Raw genomic sequence first — 14,325 nt, forward strand, 5'->3', positions numbered from 1 at the left:
CACACCTCCCCAGCCCCAGATGCAGCCTTGCCTAGTTTCTCGCTCAGGATTTGCAAAGCAGGTCAGTAGGAATGGAGGAAAACCTCTTCTGTTCTCCCTGTTCTCTAGAATTTTTCGGGTCCAGATTACCCCAGTATCCGGCCCCCCATCCTCATCCTCACTGTCAGGAGGTGGCCTGAGGTCAGCGAGCAGCAAGTGTATCGCGAGTTCCAGAACCTCTGCAAATTCGATGTCCGGCGACTCACACGGAGCCAGTTCCTGCTCTTGACCAATAAGTTCAAGGAGTAGGTGCCCTTCTTCTAAGCCGTCCTGTCGCCTCCCGGTCGCCCCACCTCTCGGCCCACAGCCACCGGCACCTACGTGGAGCAGTAGGTCTGAGACTCGCGTGCCTGACCTGAGAACACTTCTTTTGGCAGTGCTCGGAGTATCCTGAAGGAGTACAAGCACCACCCTACCCTGCAGGTCACCCTGTATCGGCACTGGAGACACTCGCCGAATGTCAACTGCTTGTTACGGTGAGTGACCGGGACTGAGGCTTGTCGTACTGGCCTGGGCTCCCAGTCTGGTCTGAGTCGAGCAGAGCTTGTCCTTGGCCCTCTTCCCCTGCCTGGGAAAGACCTCTTTGCCGAGGCTGCAGTAGCTGGTGTGTGTTGTAAAGGAGCCGTGGGGACAAGTGTGGCGACCTGAACATTATTCAGTAACGTTTGACACACGATGATTGAGCATCTGCTGTATTGGGCACTGTCGTAGGTTCTAGGGTCCGTCAGTGAGTAAAACAAAAATTCCTGTTCTTGCAGAGCTCACACTCCAGTGGGAGGTAACAAGCACTAAACAAACATGTGAACTCCATGGCCTCTTAGGTGACAGGGAGAGCAGGCCAGGAGGTGGGGGTGGAGGGTGCTGGTTAAAGGAGAAGATGTGCCGCGGGGCACCAGGGCATCGGCCTTCGATGGGGAGGCGCCCGGTGTGCTGAGGGGCAGTGAGAAGGCCACTGGGGGGGGGCACGAACGAGCAAGGAGCCGAGGCCAGAGGAGTAGGCGGGTCCCGACCGCGTGGAGGGCCGTGGCCAAGGACGCAGGAGAAAGCGCAGGCCGTCCGAGGTGTCTCGCAGAGGAGTGACATGAGGCTCTGTCTGTGCTGAGAGACTGTGAGGACACAGGGTGGGGGAGAAAGCCGGGAAGCCGCGTCACCAGGCCGCAGTGCGACTTCGGCTTGGACTGCTTGGTGGCGGAGTGGGGGCAGTGAAGGTTGGGGTCACTGGCAGACTGGAGCACAGTCAAGTTCGAGTGCAGAGCTTTTGGCCTGAGCGACTAGAAAGATGGAGTTGCTGTTCACGTGCTTTGTAAGGATTGAGGCGTCCGGTTTGGAGCCAGATCTACAGAAAGCAGCGCTGTTGAAGAAAAATGTTGGCCTCCTGTGCAGCCCTTTGTCAACCTCTGATGTAAATCAGCAGGAAACATGAGTGCTCTGTGTCCCAGAGCCATTCTGACCTGGGGAGGCAGAAGTTCGCTGTTGGTGCTGCGAGAACCATGGGAAGAAATTAACATTCGGGCGAGGCTGTGTGTCAAATCTTTCAAACCTGCATGGTGTGCACATAGCCTGCCTCACCTCCAGGCCAACTGACACGTGTCATTGTCTTGCAGCGTCTGTGGCATAGTCGCCACCTGGGCCCTTGTCGCGTTTCTTCTGGGAAGACCTAGCTCCTGACGCGGCAAGGCCATCTGCAGCTAGGCCCCATCTCCGCACCTCTCGGGAACGGCCATCCTCGGTGGTTTGTGGGACTCCTGCTTACAGATGGAACTCCATGGTCCTTACAAGGAATTTTGTTATGTTTTGAGTGAGAAATTCTGTAAACATTATCAGTGATAAAGAAATCCTTGGATCTGGTACTTCTGTGCCCGAAACATTTTTTTTGTTTTTTTTCTATCGCCAATTGGGGAGAAGTTCCCACATGTGGGAATTGAATGTTCCAGAGAGTCTTATGAACAGACAGTGTGTGATTGGACACCAAATGAACAGAAGGCTATAGTGTTTCTGGGAGAGAAAGTAATAGCCAGCGGCTGGTGGAGGTTCAGGCCTGAGAAATGGCTGAAGTTGAGTAAAGAAAGAAAGTGAAGCCAAGTGTGCATGGTGTTGGTGATGGTTTCGATAAATGTTCTAAACCATAAAGTGCTAATATCCACCTTAGAGACAACAAACTTACCCATACCACAGAGTCGAGGTATAATCAAATATTGTTTGACTGCATTATAAAATCTTAATTTCACCTACATCATTTAATATAAGCATTCATTTAAATCATCTCGAATGTTTTGTGTAATTAAGGGTAAAAACAAACAAAGTAGTAAATATTTATGGATGGACATTTCTTGCAACTGCATCTCTAGGCTGCCCCTTCCTTTCCTTGTAGCGATTTAACTGCTGTGGGAACAGGACTAATATTCATACAGGTCTGAGCAGAAGGGTGTCCCCATGATAGTTGGGGAAGGGAATTGACAGTCAGGAACCCTGGGCTTATGTGGCCAGGTGGGGAGTCCTGTTTGCCTGAGGGCCCGAAGGCCCTACCTCCTACTCCTGGAAGAAATGATTCGTTTCACCTTAAGGATTGCGTCTTTAGTTTTGAACCAGATACTTCGTTTTTGTGTTTTCTGCCTGAGAAGTGCATTGACAAAATGCAATATAGATAAAGGGAAGAGTTTATTCTGTGTGTGTGAAAATTTTAAGCTATTTCGTCCAGCATTTTGTTTAAGTCACTTGGCATGCCCAGTCCCAGGACCTATAGAGGTCTCCAGGATGATTCTGAATTTTTCAGTCGCCACAGATGTTGCAGGGTCCCTGGTGGGAAGCGAGCTGTGCTTCACAGGCCACGTGGCAGAGCCTCCCTGTTTGTTCTCTCCTCCCCGGAGAGCTGGGCTCCGCAAGGCTTTGCTTGTGCTGTGCAAGCAGATCTTCCTTGGGAGCTCCCAAAACAAGATGAAACAGAACAAGAATAGAAGCTGTCCTCTAGTTTTTAGAGCTTTCTTTATGTTGTGATAACTTCAGCATGCTTGCCATTTTGTCAGGGCTCTGAAGTGGTAGAGAACAAGCCCACATCTCAGTGCCCCCAAAGGGAGAAAGGGACATTGTAATTGGATGTCATCATTGTCAGTCATCTTGGGGCATAAAAGAGGGAGACCGGTCACCTCATGAAACAGGAGCAGTGGTTGGGCTGGGTCCGCCTTTGTCCACCCTTGTAAGGTGGCCAGCACTCTTATCTGGTTGGACCTTTGGGACAACTCAAGTTGAAATATGGATGAGAGGATGTAGGAAGCAGTGTGGGTGAGTTCTGTATACTGGAGTGTTATCTTGAGTAGAAAACAAAAGCACTTCATTAAAAATCCCGTTTGAGCATGGCCTCTAAGAAATTCAGAGTTTCTCAGTCGCTGACTTTTTAAAATAGCCTATTTAGCTAACTTGGGGTCTGCCAAGGTAAAGAAATCTTCCCTGGTTGGGGGTGGGGGTGGGGAGCAAATGCCCCTAAAATAACAGTTCAAGAGATAAAAAATATCCAACTTCCTATAGACTCAGGGAAACGGTAGAATAAAAAATAATCACTAGAATAATTTCCATTTTGTGAAAACCTAAATCACCACTTGATGGCACCAAACAACAAGAAACCCACAGGGCTTCTCATCCCTCCCGGTGGCGTCATTTAAAACGCCACTCTCCCCAGGCGTGAGGGGCGGGTGCTGTTTTGTGAACTGTTTGATGTTTCCTTCTTGGGGGAGCTTGTCCTTGACTGTATTCCCCTGCCTGGGACAGACCTTTTTGCCCAGGCTGCAGTTTAAAACAGTTTAAAAAATGATCGCTGCAACAGTTAAGAGGTTTCCTGGGGACTTGAAGGCGAGGCTGTAAATGTCGCTAAGCCTGACCCGGAGGGCTGAAACCTGGCGTGTCTATTTTCAGACAGACTGTGGGCACCGAGGGGCTGATGCCGGCCATGAAGTGCCTATGGGAGCTGAGCATGCGGCCTGGGGAGGGAAGTGGGGGCTAGAACGTGGGGCACGTGACACCACGCTTAAATCCCAGGGCGTGGACAGCCCCGGAGAGGTGGCCCTGCCCTGCTTGCTGCCCCGGACCCTGGGTAGAGGGGTCAGAGGGCGCTCTGTGCAGTACAGGGGTGGCAGAGGTGGGCTAGGTAGTGGAGCGGTGCAGCCCGGGATGGCCCCCTGCCTTATGCAGGGCTGAGAACAAGCCCTTCCGTTACTGCTGGGGATGGAGGTGGGATGGAGCAAGACGGCTCACAGCCAGGTCAGGAGGGCGCTGCAGAGGCCGAGGCCAGCAGCTCGGTGCCAGCTGTGGGGAGGGCAGTGCCCGTGGCAGGTAATCCGCCTTCACAGGTGCCCTGACGCCTCGCTTCCGCGGAGCTGCTCCCAGGCTAGGCTGAGCTGCAGGACGCTGGGCAAATGGGACTCCGCTGACAGCCCACTTGGGCTCAAGGGTGTCCCATCAGCCTTGCTGACCCTTTGTTTGCAGGTGGGCCAGGCCCTGTCCACCAGCCATCCTTCTCGTCCCTCCACACCGGGTCAGACTTGCTTTCCCGGCCTGCAGCTCTCGTCCGCGCTCTCTCCCACAGGTGTTTCCCCCAATCCTGTCCTCGCATGCCACTCCTACCTTGTGTTTGCCCCTAAGGCCATGAGGTCCCATAAGCCAGACATAGAAGGACAAATACTGCACAATTCCACTTACATGAGGTACATACAGCAGTGAACTCGCAGAGGCAGAAAGCAGATTCGAGGTTCCCAGGGGCTGGGGAGGGAGGAATGGGGAGTCATGTTTAATGGGGACAGTTTCAGTTTGGGAAGATGAAAAAGTTCTGGAGATGGGTGGTGGTGATGTTTGCATGATAACATGATCATAATAACCGCTGAACTGTACATTAAAGAATGGTTAAAATGGTAAATTTTATGCTGTATATATTTTACTACACAAAAAAATAAGCTACCAAACTGTTACATAAAATATGTTCTAGCCTTCCACCTTGGTAAATACACCTTTGTAATGACTGGAAGACCAGGTTCAAGTTTAGCGTTCTCGGACTCCATGGAGTTCTGTGCTGGACCACGGCCACCCTGGAGAGCCGGCCCTGGCCTCCCGGGTATGTCCAGCCCTCTCCTCTTCCTGCATTTGGCCTTGGCCGTCACCACGAGGGGCCTCACCCACACGTGTGGGTGCCCCGGCCGCATACCTGAGCTCTGTGCGTATCCTCTGTGAAGAATCAGCCTACTTTGGCCACCCCTTGGCCCAGGTGGACCTACGGGCAGTGTAGTTCCCGTTGGGGACGGGCCCAGGGCCAAGGTCTGTGCAGGCCCTGGGAGCTGCCTAGTGGGTTTGCCCCAGAGAAGCAGGGTCCTGGGCACCCAGAGCATGACGTCCAGGGGGAGGGCCACCGAGTGCAGGCAGGCCCATGGCCTGTGCCCCATGGATTTTGGGGTGGGATGTGTTGGAGGTGGAGCCACTGGGGACCTTTCAAGTATGGGACGCAGAGCAGAGGCCCCGCTTAATCAGGCCTAGTGCAGTATTGAATATTTAGGGTCACCTGCTCTCTGTGACAAGGATTGGGGTGGGGCTGGAGAGGCCAGTGAAACCTGACATGCATCTTCACCTCTCCCGTTGGTCACCCAGAACCCAGGCCCCAGGCACACGGTTGGGGTGGGGTGTGGGTTCCCCGCCATATGATAGGCTCACTTTCCTGGCCTCCCTTCCTGTGGGCTGTAGGCATTTGATGTTGGCATGGCCAGCCAGATTTGTCTGGTCCTGACTTCGCTTCAGCTGCTGGTGACAAGGGAGCGGGGACACTGAGAATCCTCTCCGGTGGGGGTGGGAGCTCGGGAGACAGAGCCCGGGGCAGCAGGACTGGTGCTAACAGCCCACTGGGCTCCGGGTGCCAGTGGCAGTGGGGGAGCAGCTGAGTCACCCGTGGCTTGGCGGAGGCATCGGTGACATCGTGATGGAGCTAATTCTGCAGCACGATTTTAGCATCATGCAGTTGTTTTTGGCATCCTAACTTAGCCTGGATTTTTCTGTCCTGGAGATTCTGTGAGCTAGCTAATATTCTTTTAATAAACCCCCTTTCTACTCACATTAGCTGGAGCCTGTTTTTGTTGTTTGCAGGTAGCCCTAACTGATACAGGTCCCTTGGCACAAGGAGAGTTTAGAGCCAGAAGTACCTACACAGCACCTTCTGTGCAGTTTTAGATGAAGTATACTAAACTAGGGACTCCGAAAGCATTCCTGAAAACTAGATGGGAAGAGGGGCATTTGGGCATTGATCAATGAACCTGTCCCCCTAGGGCAGCACTCATAAAAATGATGTCCTCTGACAACCCAAGTGTCCATCAGTGGATGGATGGATGAACAAATGTGGTATAGACCCATTTCATTCAATGCGATAGAATAATATTCAGCCTTTAAAAGGGATGGAGTTCTGACACATGCTACAACATGGGTGAACCTTGGAGGCATCATACTAAGTGAAATCAGCCAGACACGGGGAACAAATCTTGTAGGATTCCGCTTAACGTGGGGGTACCTAGAGTAATCAAAACTCATAGAGACAGAAAGCAGATTGGAGGTTCCCAGGGGCTGGGGAGGGAGGAATGGGGGGTTAGTGTCTAATGGGGACAGAGTTTCAGTTTGGGAAGATGAAATAGGTCTGGAGACAGTGGCGATGGCTGCACAATAATGTGACTGTACTTAGTGCTGCTAGACTGTACACTTAAAAATGGTTAAAATGGTAAATGTTATGGCATGTATATTTTAACATAAAAAATTACATGCAAAAAAAGTCCTCCAAAGGGACGGTTTTGTGTATTGAGAGCAAGACTTGAACCCCACATCAAATTAGATTTCCTAGTGTTCGAGTCCGCCCTTATATAAGCGGGTTGCAGGAGTAGGAGAACGAGGTCATCTTTGTGGTAAAGATGACAGTGGGCCCTTCACATAGCTGCTCAGTGGACCAAAACAGGTACTCGCGGTCCAAGGTGGGAGGCCTGAGTTCAGGATTCAGTGTGATGTTGCTGCCGCAGTGAACAGACACTCCTCCTGCAGGTCCCATGTACCCATCACTGACAGTTCCCCAGGAAGAGCCTGAGCTTGACTCGGGCCCACAGGTGCTCCTGCTGGAAGTCTGAGGATTCACTGCCGAGAGCCCCACCGCCCAAAGCCGAGGACTCCACGCACCAGGCAGGGCAGGAAATGGAGGCCGATGCAGGAGGGAATTACCAAACTGGGAGAGCAAAGCTTTTGTCGCCAGGGCCTCGACATTTTCCCATGGAACTAAGGAGAATGCAGTGTTGACCTGGGCACTTCAGAGCCAGGTGCCAGGTGGGTGGCAAACAACTAGTCTCCTCTTGATAAATGTTCACGGTTCTAGAGGCATCAAATGATGACTGTGGACTTCTTGGAAAGCACATTTTTGGTCCAAGATGGCAGGATGTGGCCACTCTGAGCACATGAGGCCTGCTGTATGTAGACGAGTAGGATTGACCTCAGGGCCACTTGGCTGTAGGCTCTTCAAAGCAGGATGTGAGGGGGACTGGCCGAGTGGTGCGTTGGTTAAGAGTTGGCTTGGGACACCAGCTCTGAGCAGCAGGGCCCCGGTTTGGATCCCACATGAGGGCCAGTGACGCTGTGCCTTCTACAGCTAAGATGGTGAACAACAGCTTGACCTGGAGCTGGGCTGCTGTGAGTCGCCAGTGACAGCGTAGGCTGCACCTCCTGCTGCAGTGGGCTGCCATGAGCTACCCTGTGTGGCCGACAGCTGGTGTGAGCTGCCAAGAGCCACTGTGAACAGCTGTCCAGAGGCCGGCAACTGATCTGTCTCACCCGGGAAGAGCGCAATGATAATACCAACATGGGCCAGTGAAGCGACGTCCTCCACAACTAGACTGAAGAACAAAAGGACAGCAACTTGTCTGTTCCCCTTTCCCTGATTTCCCAATAAAATCTTTAAAAAAAAAATTGCTGTTCTTTCAGCCACCCAGTTTGTGGTGCTTTGTTATAGCTGCCCTAGCAAACGAATATGCCCATGCAAAGTAGGGGAGGAGAATGAAATAGGGCAAAATACCATAATCCGCAGGGGAAAACCTATCGTACATTAAGGAGCATCCTTGGTGCATGCCAATAGACAGGGATGGCCTTTCAGAGGTCCTGACGGCTTTCCAGGAGGTCTAGGCTCCTGCTCCCTGGAGAGTCTGGGGGTGGGCAGTGGTCTGCCGCAGCGGGCAGGACTAAGAGCCCCTGGGCACAGGGTGGGGGCACAAGCAGACAGAGTCACACACACGACCTCGCGCTGGTGTGTGCTGGGACATGGGAAAACACCTTTCTTAAGAAAGAGTTTGTGGACGTGTCGCAGCTCCGTTCTTGTTGGGGAACGCTGAGGTAGGACACACAGATTTCCTAATACTCCCTCTTCTTACCACTGTACCCTGAAGGCTCCTCCCCAGCCCGCATTGCTCAACATAATTATCTACTGGAGTTACAGAAAGGAAAAAAAAAAAAAGCTACAATTTCCCAAGATGGAAAGATCAGGCGCATATTTGCAGAGCAATTTTTCCACTGACAGTGGTGGGATAAACGGTAACAGGCTGGGAAGAAACAGAAGTAGAACCACATGGACCAGAGAGCTGGGGGCATGTGCTGGGGACGCAACACTCAGCTGTAAGACACCTTGATTTTGGACTTCCGGCCTCCAGAACTGTGAGAGAACCCATTTCTGGTGGTTAAGCCACCCAGCCTGTGGGACTTTGTCGTGTCAGCCCCAGGACACTGGTACAGTACACACACCATGCCACCTACAACGCTTTCCCGTTCTGTTGCCTCTATCCTGCCAGCCAAGAAGACTTTGTTGAGCTCTGGGGGTTTTTTAAAATTTTTAAATTTTTATTTTTTTTTACTGTGCGTAATATAAAAATAATGAAATGACTTATTGAAAATTTATTTATTTTTTTAAAGTGGTGAAAGAGAAGTTTATTAGAAGAGAAAGTACACTCCAAAGGGTTAGGAGCGGGCCGAGCAAATGCACAGCAAAGGCCCAAAGGGCCAAGGACCAGGCCCTTATTGAAAATTTAGATGGAATGTCAAGTGACACATTCTCTGGGCCACACTGGCATACCCCACGACAGCAGCAGAAGCAACAACAGCAAAACAAGAGCTAAGACTTCTGAGCACTTACTACGGGACCTTCCTACCACTCCCCGTTAATTCTCACGCATCCTTATGCGTATGACCCTGTCCCCATTTCACAGATGAAGAAGCTGAGGTTTTGTGAACTTGAGTAACTGGCTCAAGGTCAACAGTGGTTAAGTGGGGTTGGGATGGAAACCCTGGGGATGGAAACCCTGGGCGGTGTGAGCTCAAAGCCTGTGCTGTTCTGTGGGCCCCCTCGCCTCCCTGCCTCCGTTTTCCCCTGCAAGTCTCTACCTTGTACACAGGACCTCACGGTGTTAAGGTCTGCTTGGGGGTGGACGTGGGGAACAGGCTTGCCTGTGTGTGTGACTGGACTGTCCCAGTGCAGGCTGAGGTATAAACGGCACAAGCAGCGTTTTAAAGACCCACCTTCGGGGAGCAGCAGGCAGTCAGATGTCCTGTTCCAAGGCTCCCTGATGTACTAATGGAGAAAAAAAATCCCTCCAATTTAGTCTTCTAGCAATGCCTTCTAGCAATGCCCCAGATTGGGGCAGGGCGCCTCCATCGGAGAAGCGGTGAGTTGGGGGTGTTATCTCTCATTGAGACAGTGCACCCAGGTTCAGGGAGAATGCACGGCTGGAGCATGGTGCCTGAGGAGTCAGTCAGGAAAGGCTTCTGGTCCTAGAACATTGCTATTCTAGAACTTTCACTGCAGGTTATTCCTTTACAATTCCAGGGTATCAGAACACTAAGGGATTTGAGTGTGACTCTGGTTAATGATGACATTAACTGAGGCTGGGCTTAGGTTGCCCTATATCATTAGGTCTCTGCCCACTACACGTGGCCTTTCCCCGTGGGTTCCAGGGATTCCCTGAGGGTTGGAAGTGCATGTCCCGGGGGCCACTCGTTTTTACCTTGTTCATGGAGGCCTTCTTTCTTCATCATCCTCTCCTTCTCAGCACTTAGGAATCTACCTCTGTACCACTCCCCCGTCCCCCCACCTCAGGGCTTGGAGGACATACAAAGGTCAGCATCTTCTGATTCAGGATAGTGACGTGAGGTGACCTAACAAGTCCTTGTCAGCAGAGCACAGGGAGAGAATGTTCAATGGAAAATATTGAAAATCCCTTAATCCCACATTTTGGCCAATAGTACCACCTCCCTCTCCAGCACATTCTCTAAGAACAGGGGCCTGATGGGCTTACCTGTCTTGTTTCTTTGGCTCACCTTTACTTGGCGGTGTGTCTGTGGAAATGAAGAACAAGCAAGCATTGAAAGACCAGGTCAAGGACGGGGAGGGCCACACACTGAGTGGTCCGTTCTGACCCGCTGGAAGTTGACTGTACTTTCCTCTTTATCCTGAGCAGTGATTAAAGTTGGGACAAAATTAAGAAGGTTGATTTTATTTATTTTGCCTCGTTTACACTGTTGTAGGCTGAATATTTGTATTTTTGCCTGATATAATTTGTATCACCAAGCAGAGGGTAGCTGGGTGGCTCTGAAGTAGCTACAGTTGCCAGAAATCCAGCTGTTATTTTCTTGGCTACAGATGCTGAGTGTCCCTCCTTAGGGCAACATGTGGACATCGACTTAACCAAGAACGAGCCCCGTCAGTGGAATTCGGGTTATACAGGTTGCCTTCAGACAGCTAGCTGGATACATTTTCATCTTTGTAATCTGCCACCGAAATCATCTAGTGAGTGCATATTAGACCATGATAAGACACGCTGGTTTTACAAGAGTTCACAAGCTCTTACCCTCTAAACTAGGTAGGACAGGCAGTAATTACAGAGAGGATCCCCACACACCCTAAACAAATACAAGCCATTAGTGTGATACCATGTTATATGCAGGCGAGGTTTTGCTAGGGGCTCGTTATGATCAATCGGGACAGGTTGGTTTGCAACTGACCAGCCTAGGGCTCTGGTAGGTTTACTGTCAGTTACATGGAGACGGTGTTTATCAAACCATCTCTCTGTGTTCAGCCCCCACTCTTCTCAGCACCATACAAGGCCACACAAGGAAGTGTAGATGCAGTTCTTTCCCAAAATGACTTTCAGTTTAATTGGGGAAATCGGACTAACACTGAAGAAACAACAGCCAAGCAACCAATATTGAAAATTGTGGCACTGGTTCTAAACATAGTTGCCTTATCCAACGTGTCCTTTTGCTTGGCCAATACTAAATGTGATGGGATGTTGCCTCTGCCTCAAGGAGCTGAGTTTTGTGGAGAAAACAAACACAAACAAGTAACTAATAGTATAATTTAATAGGTTCTATCATGAAATTTAGAGGACTCTTTTCTGCAGGGTCCCAGAGTCACTGCTATTAAGTTAGCTATTTGTAGTCCCAATATGGAATTTACTGCCATTTGGAGGTGGCTTATTGTTTTCAGTCTCATTGAGGATATGGTAGGTGGAAAAACATTGTTTGCCCAAATCCAGAGTTATGGCAGAAAAAGAACAATGCATACAAGTTTAATGGTGTCCAGCTTTGACCTTTGACTAAATTAGTAATTTCAAACATTTTTCTCTTAAGTAACCATATGGTCCACTTCCAAAGGCAGGTTAAATATGTGTCTTCAGGCTTCCTAGCAAGAAAAGAAAAACATTTACACACTTTTTGGTATTTTGTTGGCACAAACATTGGCTGCTTGCTGCTCAGGAGAAGCTCAGCTACTCCTGGTGTAAAAACCTCCAAGGGGATTGTAGGCAGGGTGGGAGGGGTGCTGGCCAATTCCTACAGGAACGCAGTTTTGATCGTTTTATGACTCTTTTTTAGAGCCTCTAAATGCTAGCTGATGAATATCTCCAAAGGATAATTTAGAAATTACAGTTTTATGAAGAGCCAACACAGTGCTGGCCAAGTATGCAGGGCTGAACCCAGGGTAATATTTAGAACATCTAGGGGGAATGGATAGACTCCATGTCCCAAGGCAACGCTCCAAAAATATTCTTTCTCACAACTGCATGTTTCCGTGGTGTTTGGACAAGGGAGAGCACACGATTACAATCTAGGTAAGGAATCCAGAGGGCACAGTGTGTGTGTAGCTGATCAGGTGCTGATTCGCAGGGCAAGGAGACATTTCGTTTATTAAAGTCAGGGAGCCTGCCCAGCGCTTGTGCCTATAAGGCGACCACCATGCGTGCTCCCACTGCCCCTCAGCACAGAGAGCCAGCTGCCTTCGATGAAGCACTGCTGGCCTCATTTTGGGTCACTTCACATTCTCCTCCTCATCACTCAGCAAAGGCGGGAAGAGTCTCCTTTCTGGCAGATTCCAAATGGGGGAGGGGAAGCGGCGGGGTGGGGGGAGACTCAGGGTTGGGGGCCCAGCCTCCCACAGCTGGGTCTAATCTGCAGCCGATGTCTGTTTTGGACCTTTCTCTGGGTTTATCCAGAAGTTTATCTGCTCCCTTAACTTCCTTGTGGGTTTGCTTTCGCCTATTGTCATACCTGCTGTGGTTTCTGCCTCGGCAGGCGGGCCTGTTTAGTTGGAGGCAAACAAATGACACAGGGGAGACAATGCCACTTCTCAGTTAAGATTTGTTGTTTAAGAAAAGTGCACTGAAAGTAAAGATGTTACTTGGGAGAGACCCAACCAATCCTGGATAGTGTAGGCTAGAGAAGCCTGGAGAAGATTCCCCGAGGCTGATGGGATGCAGATCAGCCTGGGAGAGTTCCGTTCTCAGGGTTTTATCTTGGACTTTTATCTGACCAGTGAGCTCTGAAGTCTCTTGCAGGACCGGAGGGCAGAGGGTGGGGCCAGCCCTGCTCAGAGACCCTGTCAATCAAATGGATGGGTTAAAGAATCACTCATCACTCTAGTCAAATTTGCAGGTCCCAAATTTCTAGCATACCAGAAGCTGTTCTGCTCTCAGATGGCGGACCAAGACCATTTGTACTACATTAGTTGTCGGCCATTCTGGAGACCTGCGGGGCCCAGCCCTGGCTCTGGAGCCTGTGGTCTTGCTATGAGAAGGGGCACTCCTGCCTGCCCCACCCATTCTTGTTTCTCCAGGAGAGGCCCAGCCCTGTGCTATCTAAGTGTCTTTCTGACACCAAGGGTAGTGCCGGGCTTGTGGAGCATGCAATGGCTTTCTCCCCATAAGCTGAGCATCTAGTGCAGCGGTTCTCAACCTGTGGGGCGCGACCCCTTTGGGGGTCGAGCGACCCTTTCACAGGGGTCGCCTAAGACCCTCGGAAAGCAAAAAGATATTTACATTACGATTCATAACAGTAGCAAAATTACAGTTAATAGAGTAGTAACGAAAATAATTTTATGGTTGGGGGTCACCACAACATGAGGAACTGGATTAAGGGGTCGTGGCATTAGGAAGGTTGAGAACCGCTGATCTAGGGTGAAGCAGAGTTCCTTCCAGATGAGGAATGCATTATAGGCTGTGACTGGAATTCAGTGGGCTTCCCTGAGCAAAGCCCCCACGGCATTGAGAGGGTATGGAACCTGAGAGTGAACTCCTGATGGAAGACAAGAATTCGACCACTTATGGGGTCTCCTACATATGGGTTCCACTACCTAGTGGGTTCTACCCCTTATGGGTCTACTCTATGGCCTTCTGAGTCACTAAACTTCTTCCTTCCTCCTATAAGGTCCTTCCCCGGGCCACCTCCACCATGTTTCCTTGTTGTTTTATGGGAGAAAGAGGGATATTTCTCTAGGAAACTTAGGAAGGTGTGACTTGACTTGTGGAGGTGATTCTAGAACTTTCTTCCACACTGGACTTAGACGACCAGACTTCATTTCCGCTGGCTCTGTACACCTCCCGCCCCCTCAGTTCTCCTTACCTCTCAAGGAGGATGATTACTCACGAAGACAAACCCAGCGCAGAAATAGCCAACCTATTTGTGGCTTACATGCAGTTTTATTTTTACAGAGAGTTGCTGTATTTCCTTTAAGCGTCACTCATTTATCTATCACAAATGGAACTCCAGCTCCATCTGCAATAGTTCCTGCATTTGTCAGTGGTGCCAATTAGTCACAAAACAATTGGCACCTTCTACCACCCCCTCAGTCTGGAGGAAGGGAGCGCAGTCTCTTCCAGGCTCCCCCTGCCTGGCCACCGCCCCGCCTCCCTCTACCTGCACACCATCTGGCCACTCCAGCTTCCTGGTGGCTCGTTTCTCATTCACCTTGTGACT

The 14,325-nt window shown here is 50.5% G+C and overlaps 1 protein-coding gene across 1 annotated transcript in view; it reads left to right on the forward strand.

Annotated features, from left to right (window-relative positions):
• Positions 1-1,889, forward strand: part of PNLDC1 (PARN like ribonuclease domain containing exonuclease 1) — a 28,699-nt gene extending 26,810 nt beyond the window's left edge. Inside the window, exons 17-19 of the mRNA XM_019663757.1 lie at positions 109-284; positions 417-515; positions 1,644-1,889. Of these exons, the coding sequence (XP_019519302.1) occupies positions 109-284; positions 417-515; positions 1,644-1,707 (339 nt within the window). The 3' untranslated portion in view covers positions 1,708-1,889. The remainder of the gene's footprint in view (positions 1-108; positions 285-416; positions 516-1,643) is intronic.
• The last annotated feature ends 12,436 nt before the right edge of the window (positions 1,890-14,325 follow it).

This window comes from Hipposideros armiger, unplaced genomic scaffold (genome assembly GCF_001890085.2).
Source record: "Hipposideros armiger isolate ML-2016 unplaced genomic scaffold, ASM189008v1 scaffold_404, whole genome shotgun sequence".
Classification (NCBI taxonomy): Eukaryota; Metazoa; Chordata; class Mammalia; order Chiroptera; family Hipposideridae; genus Hipposideros; species Hipposideros armiger.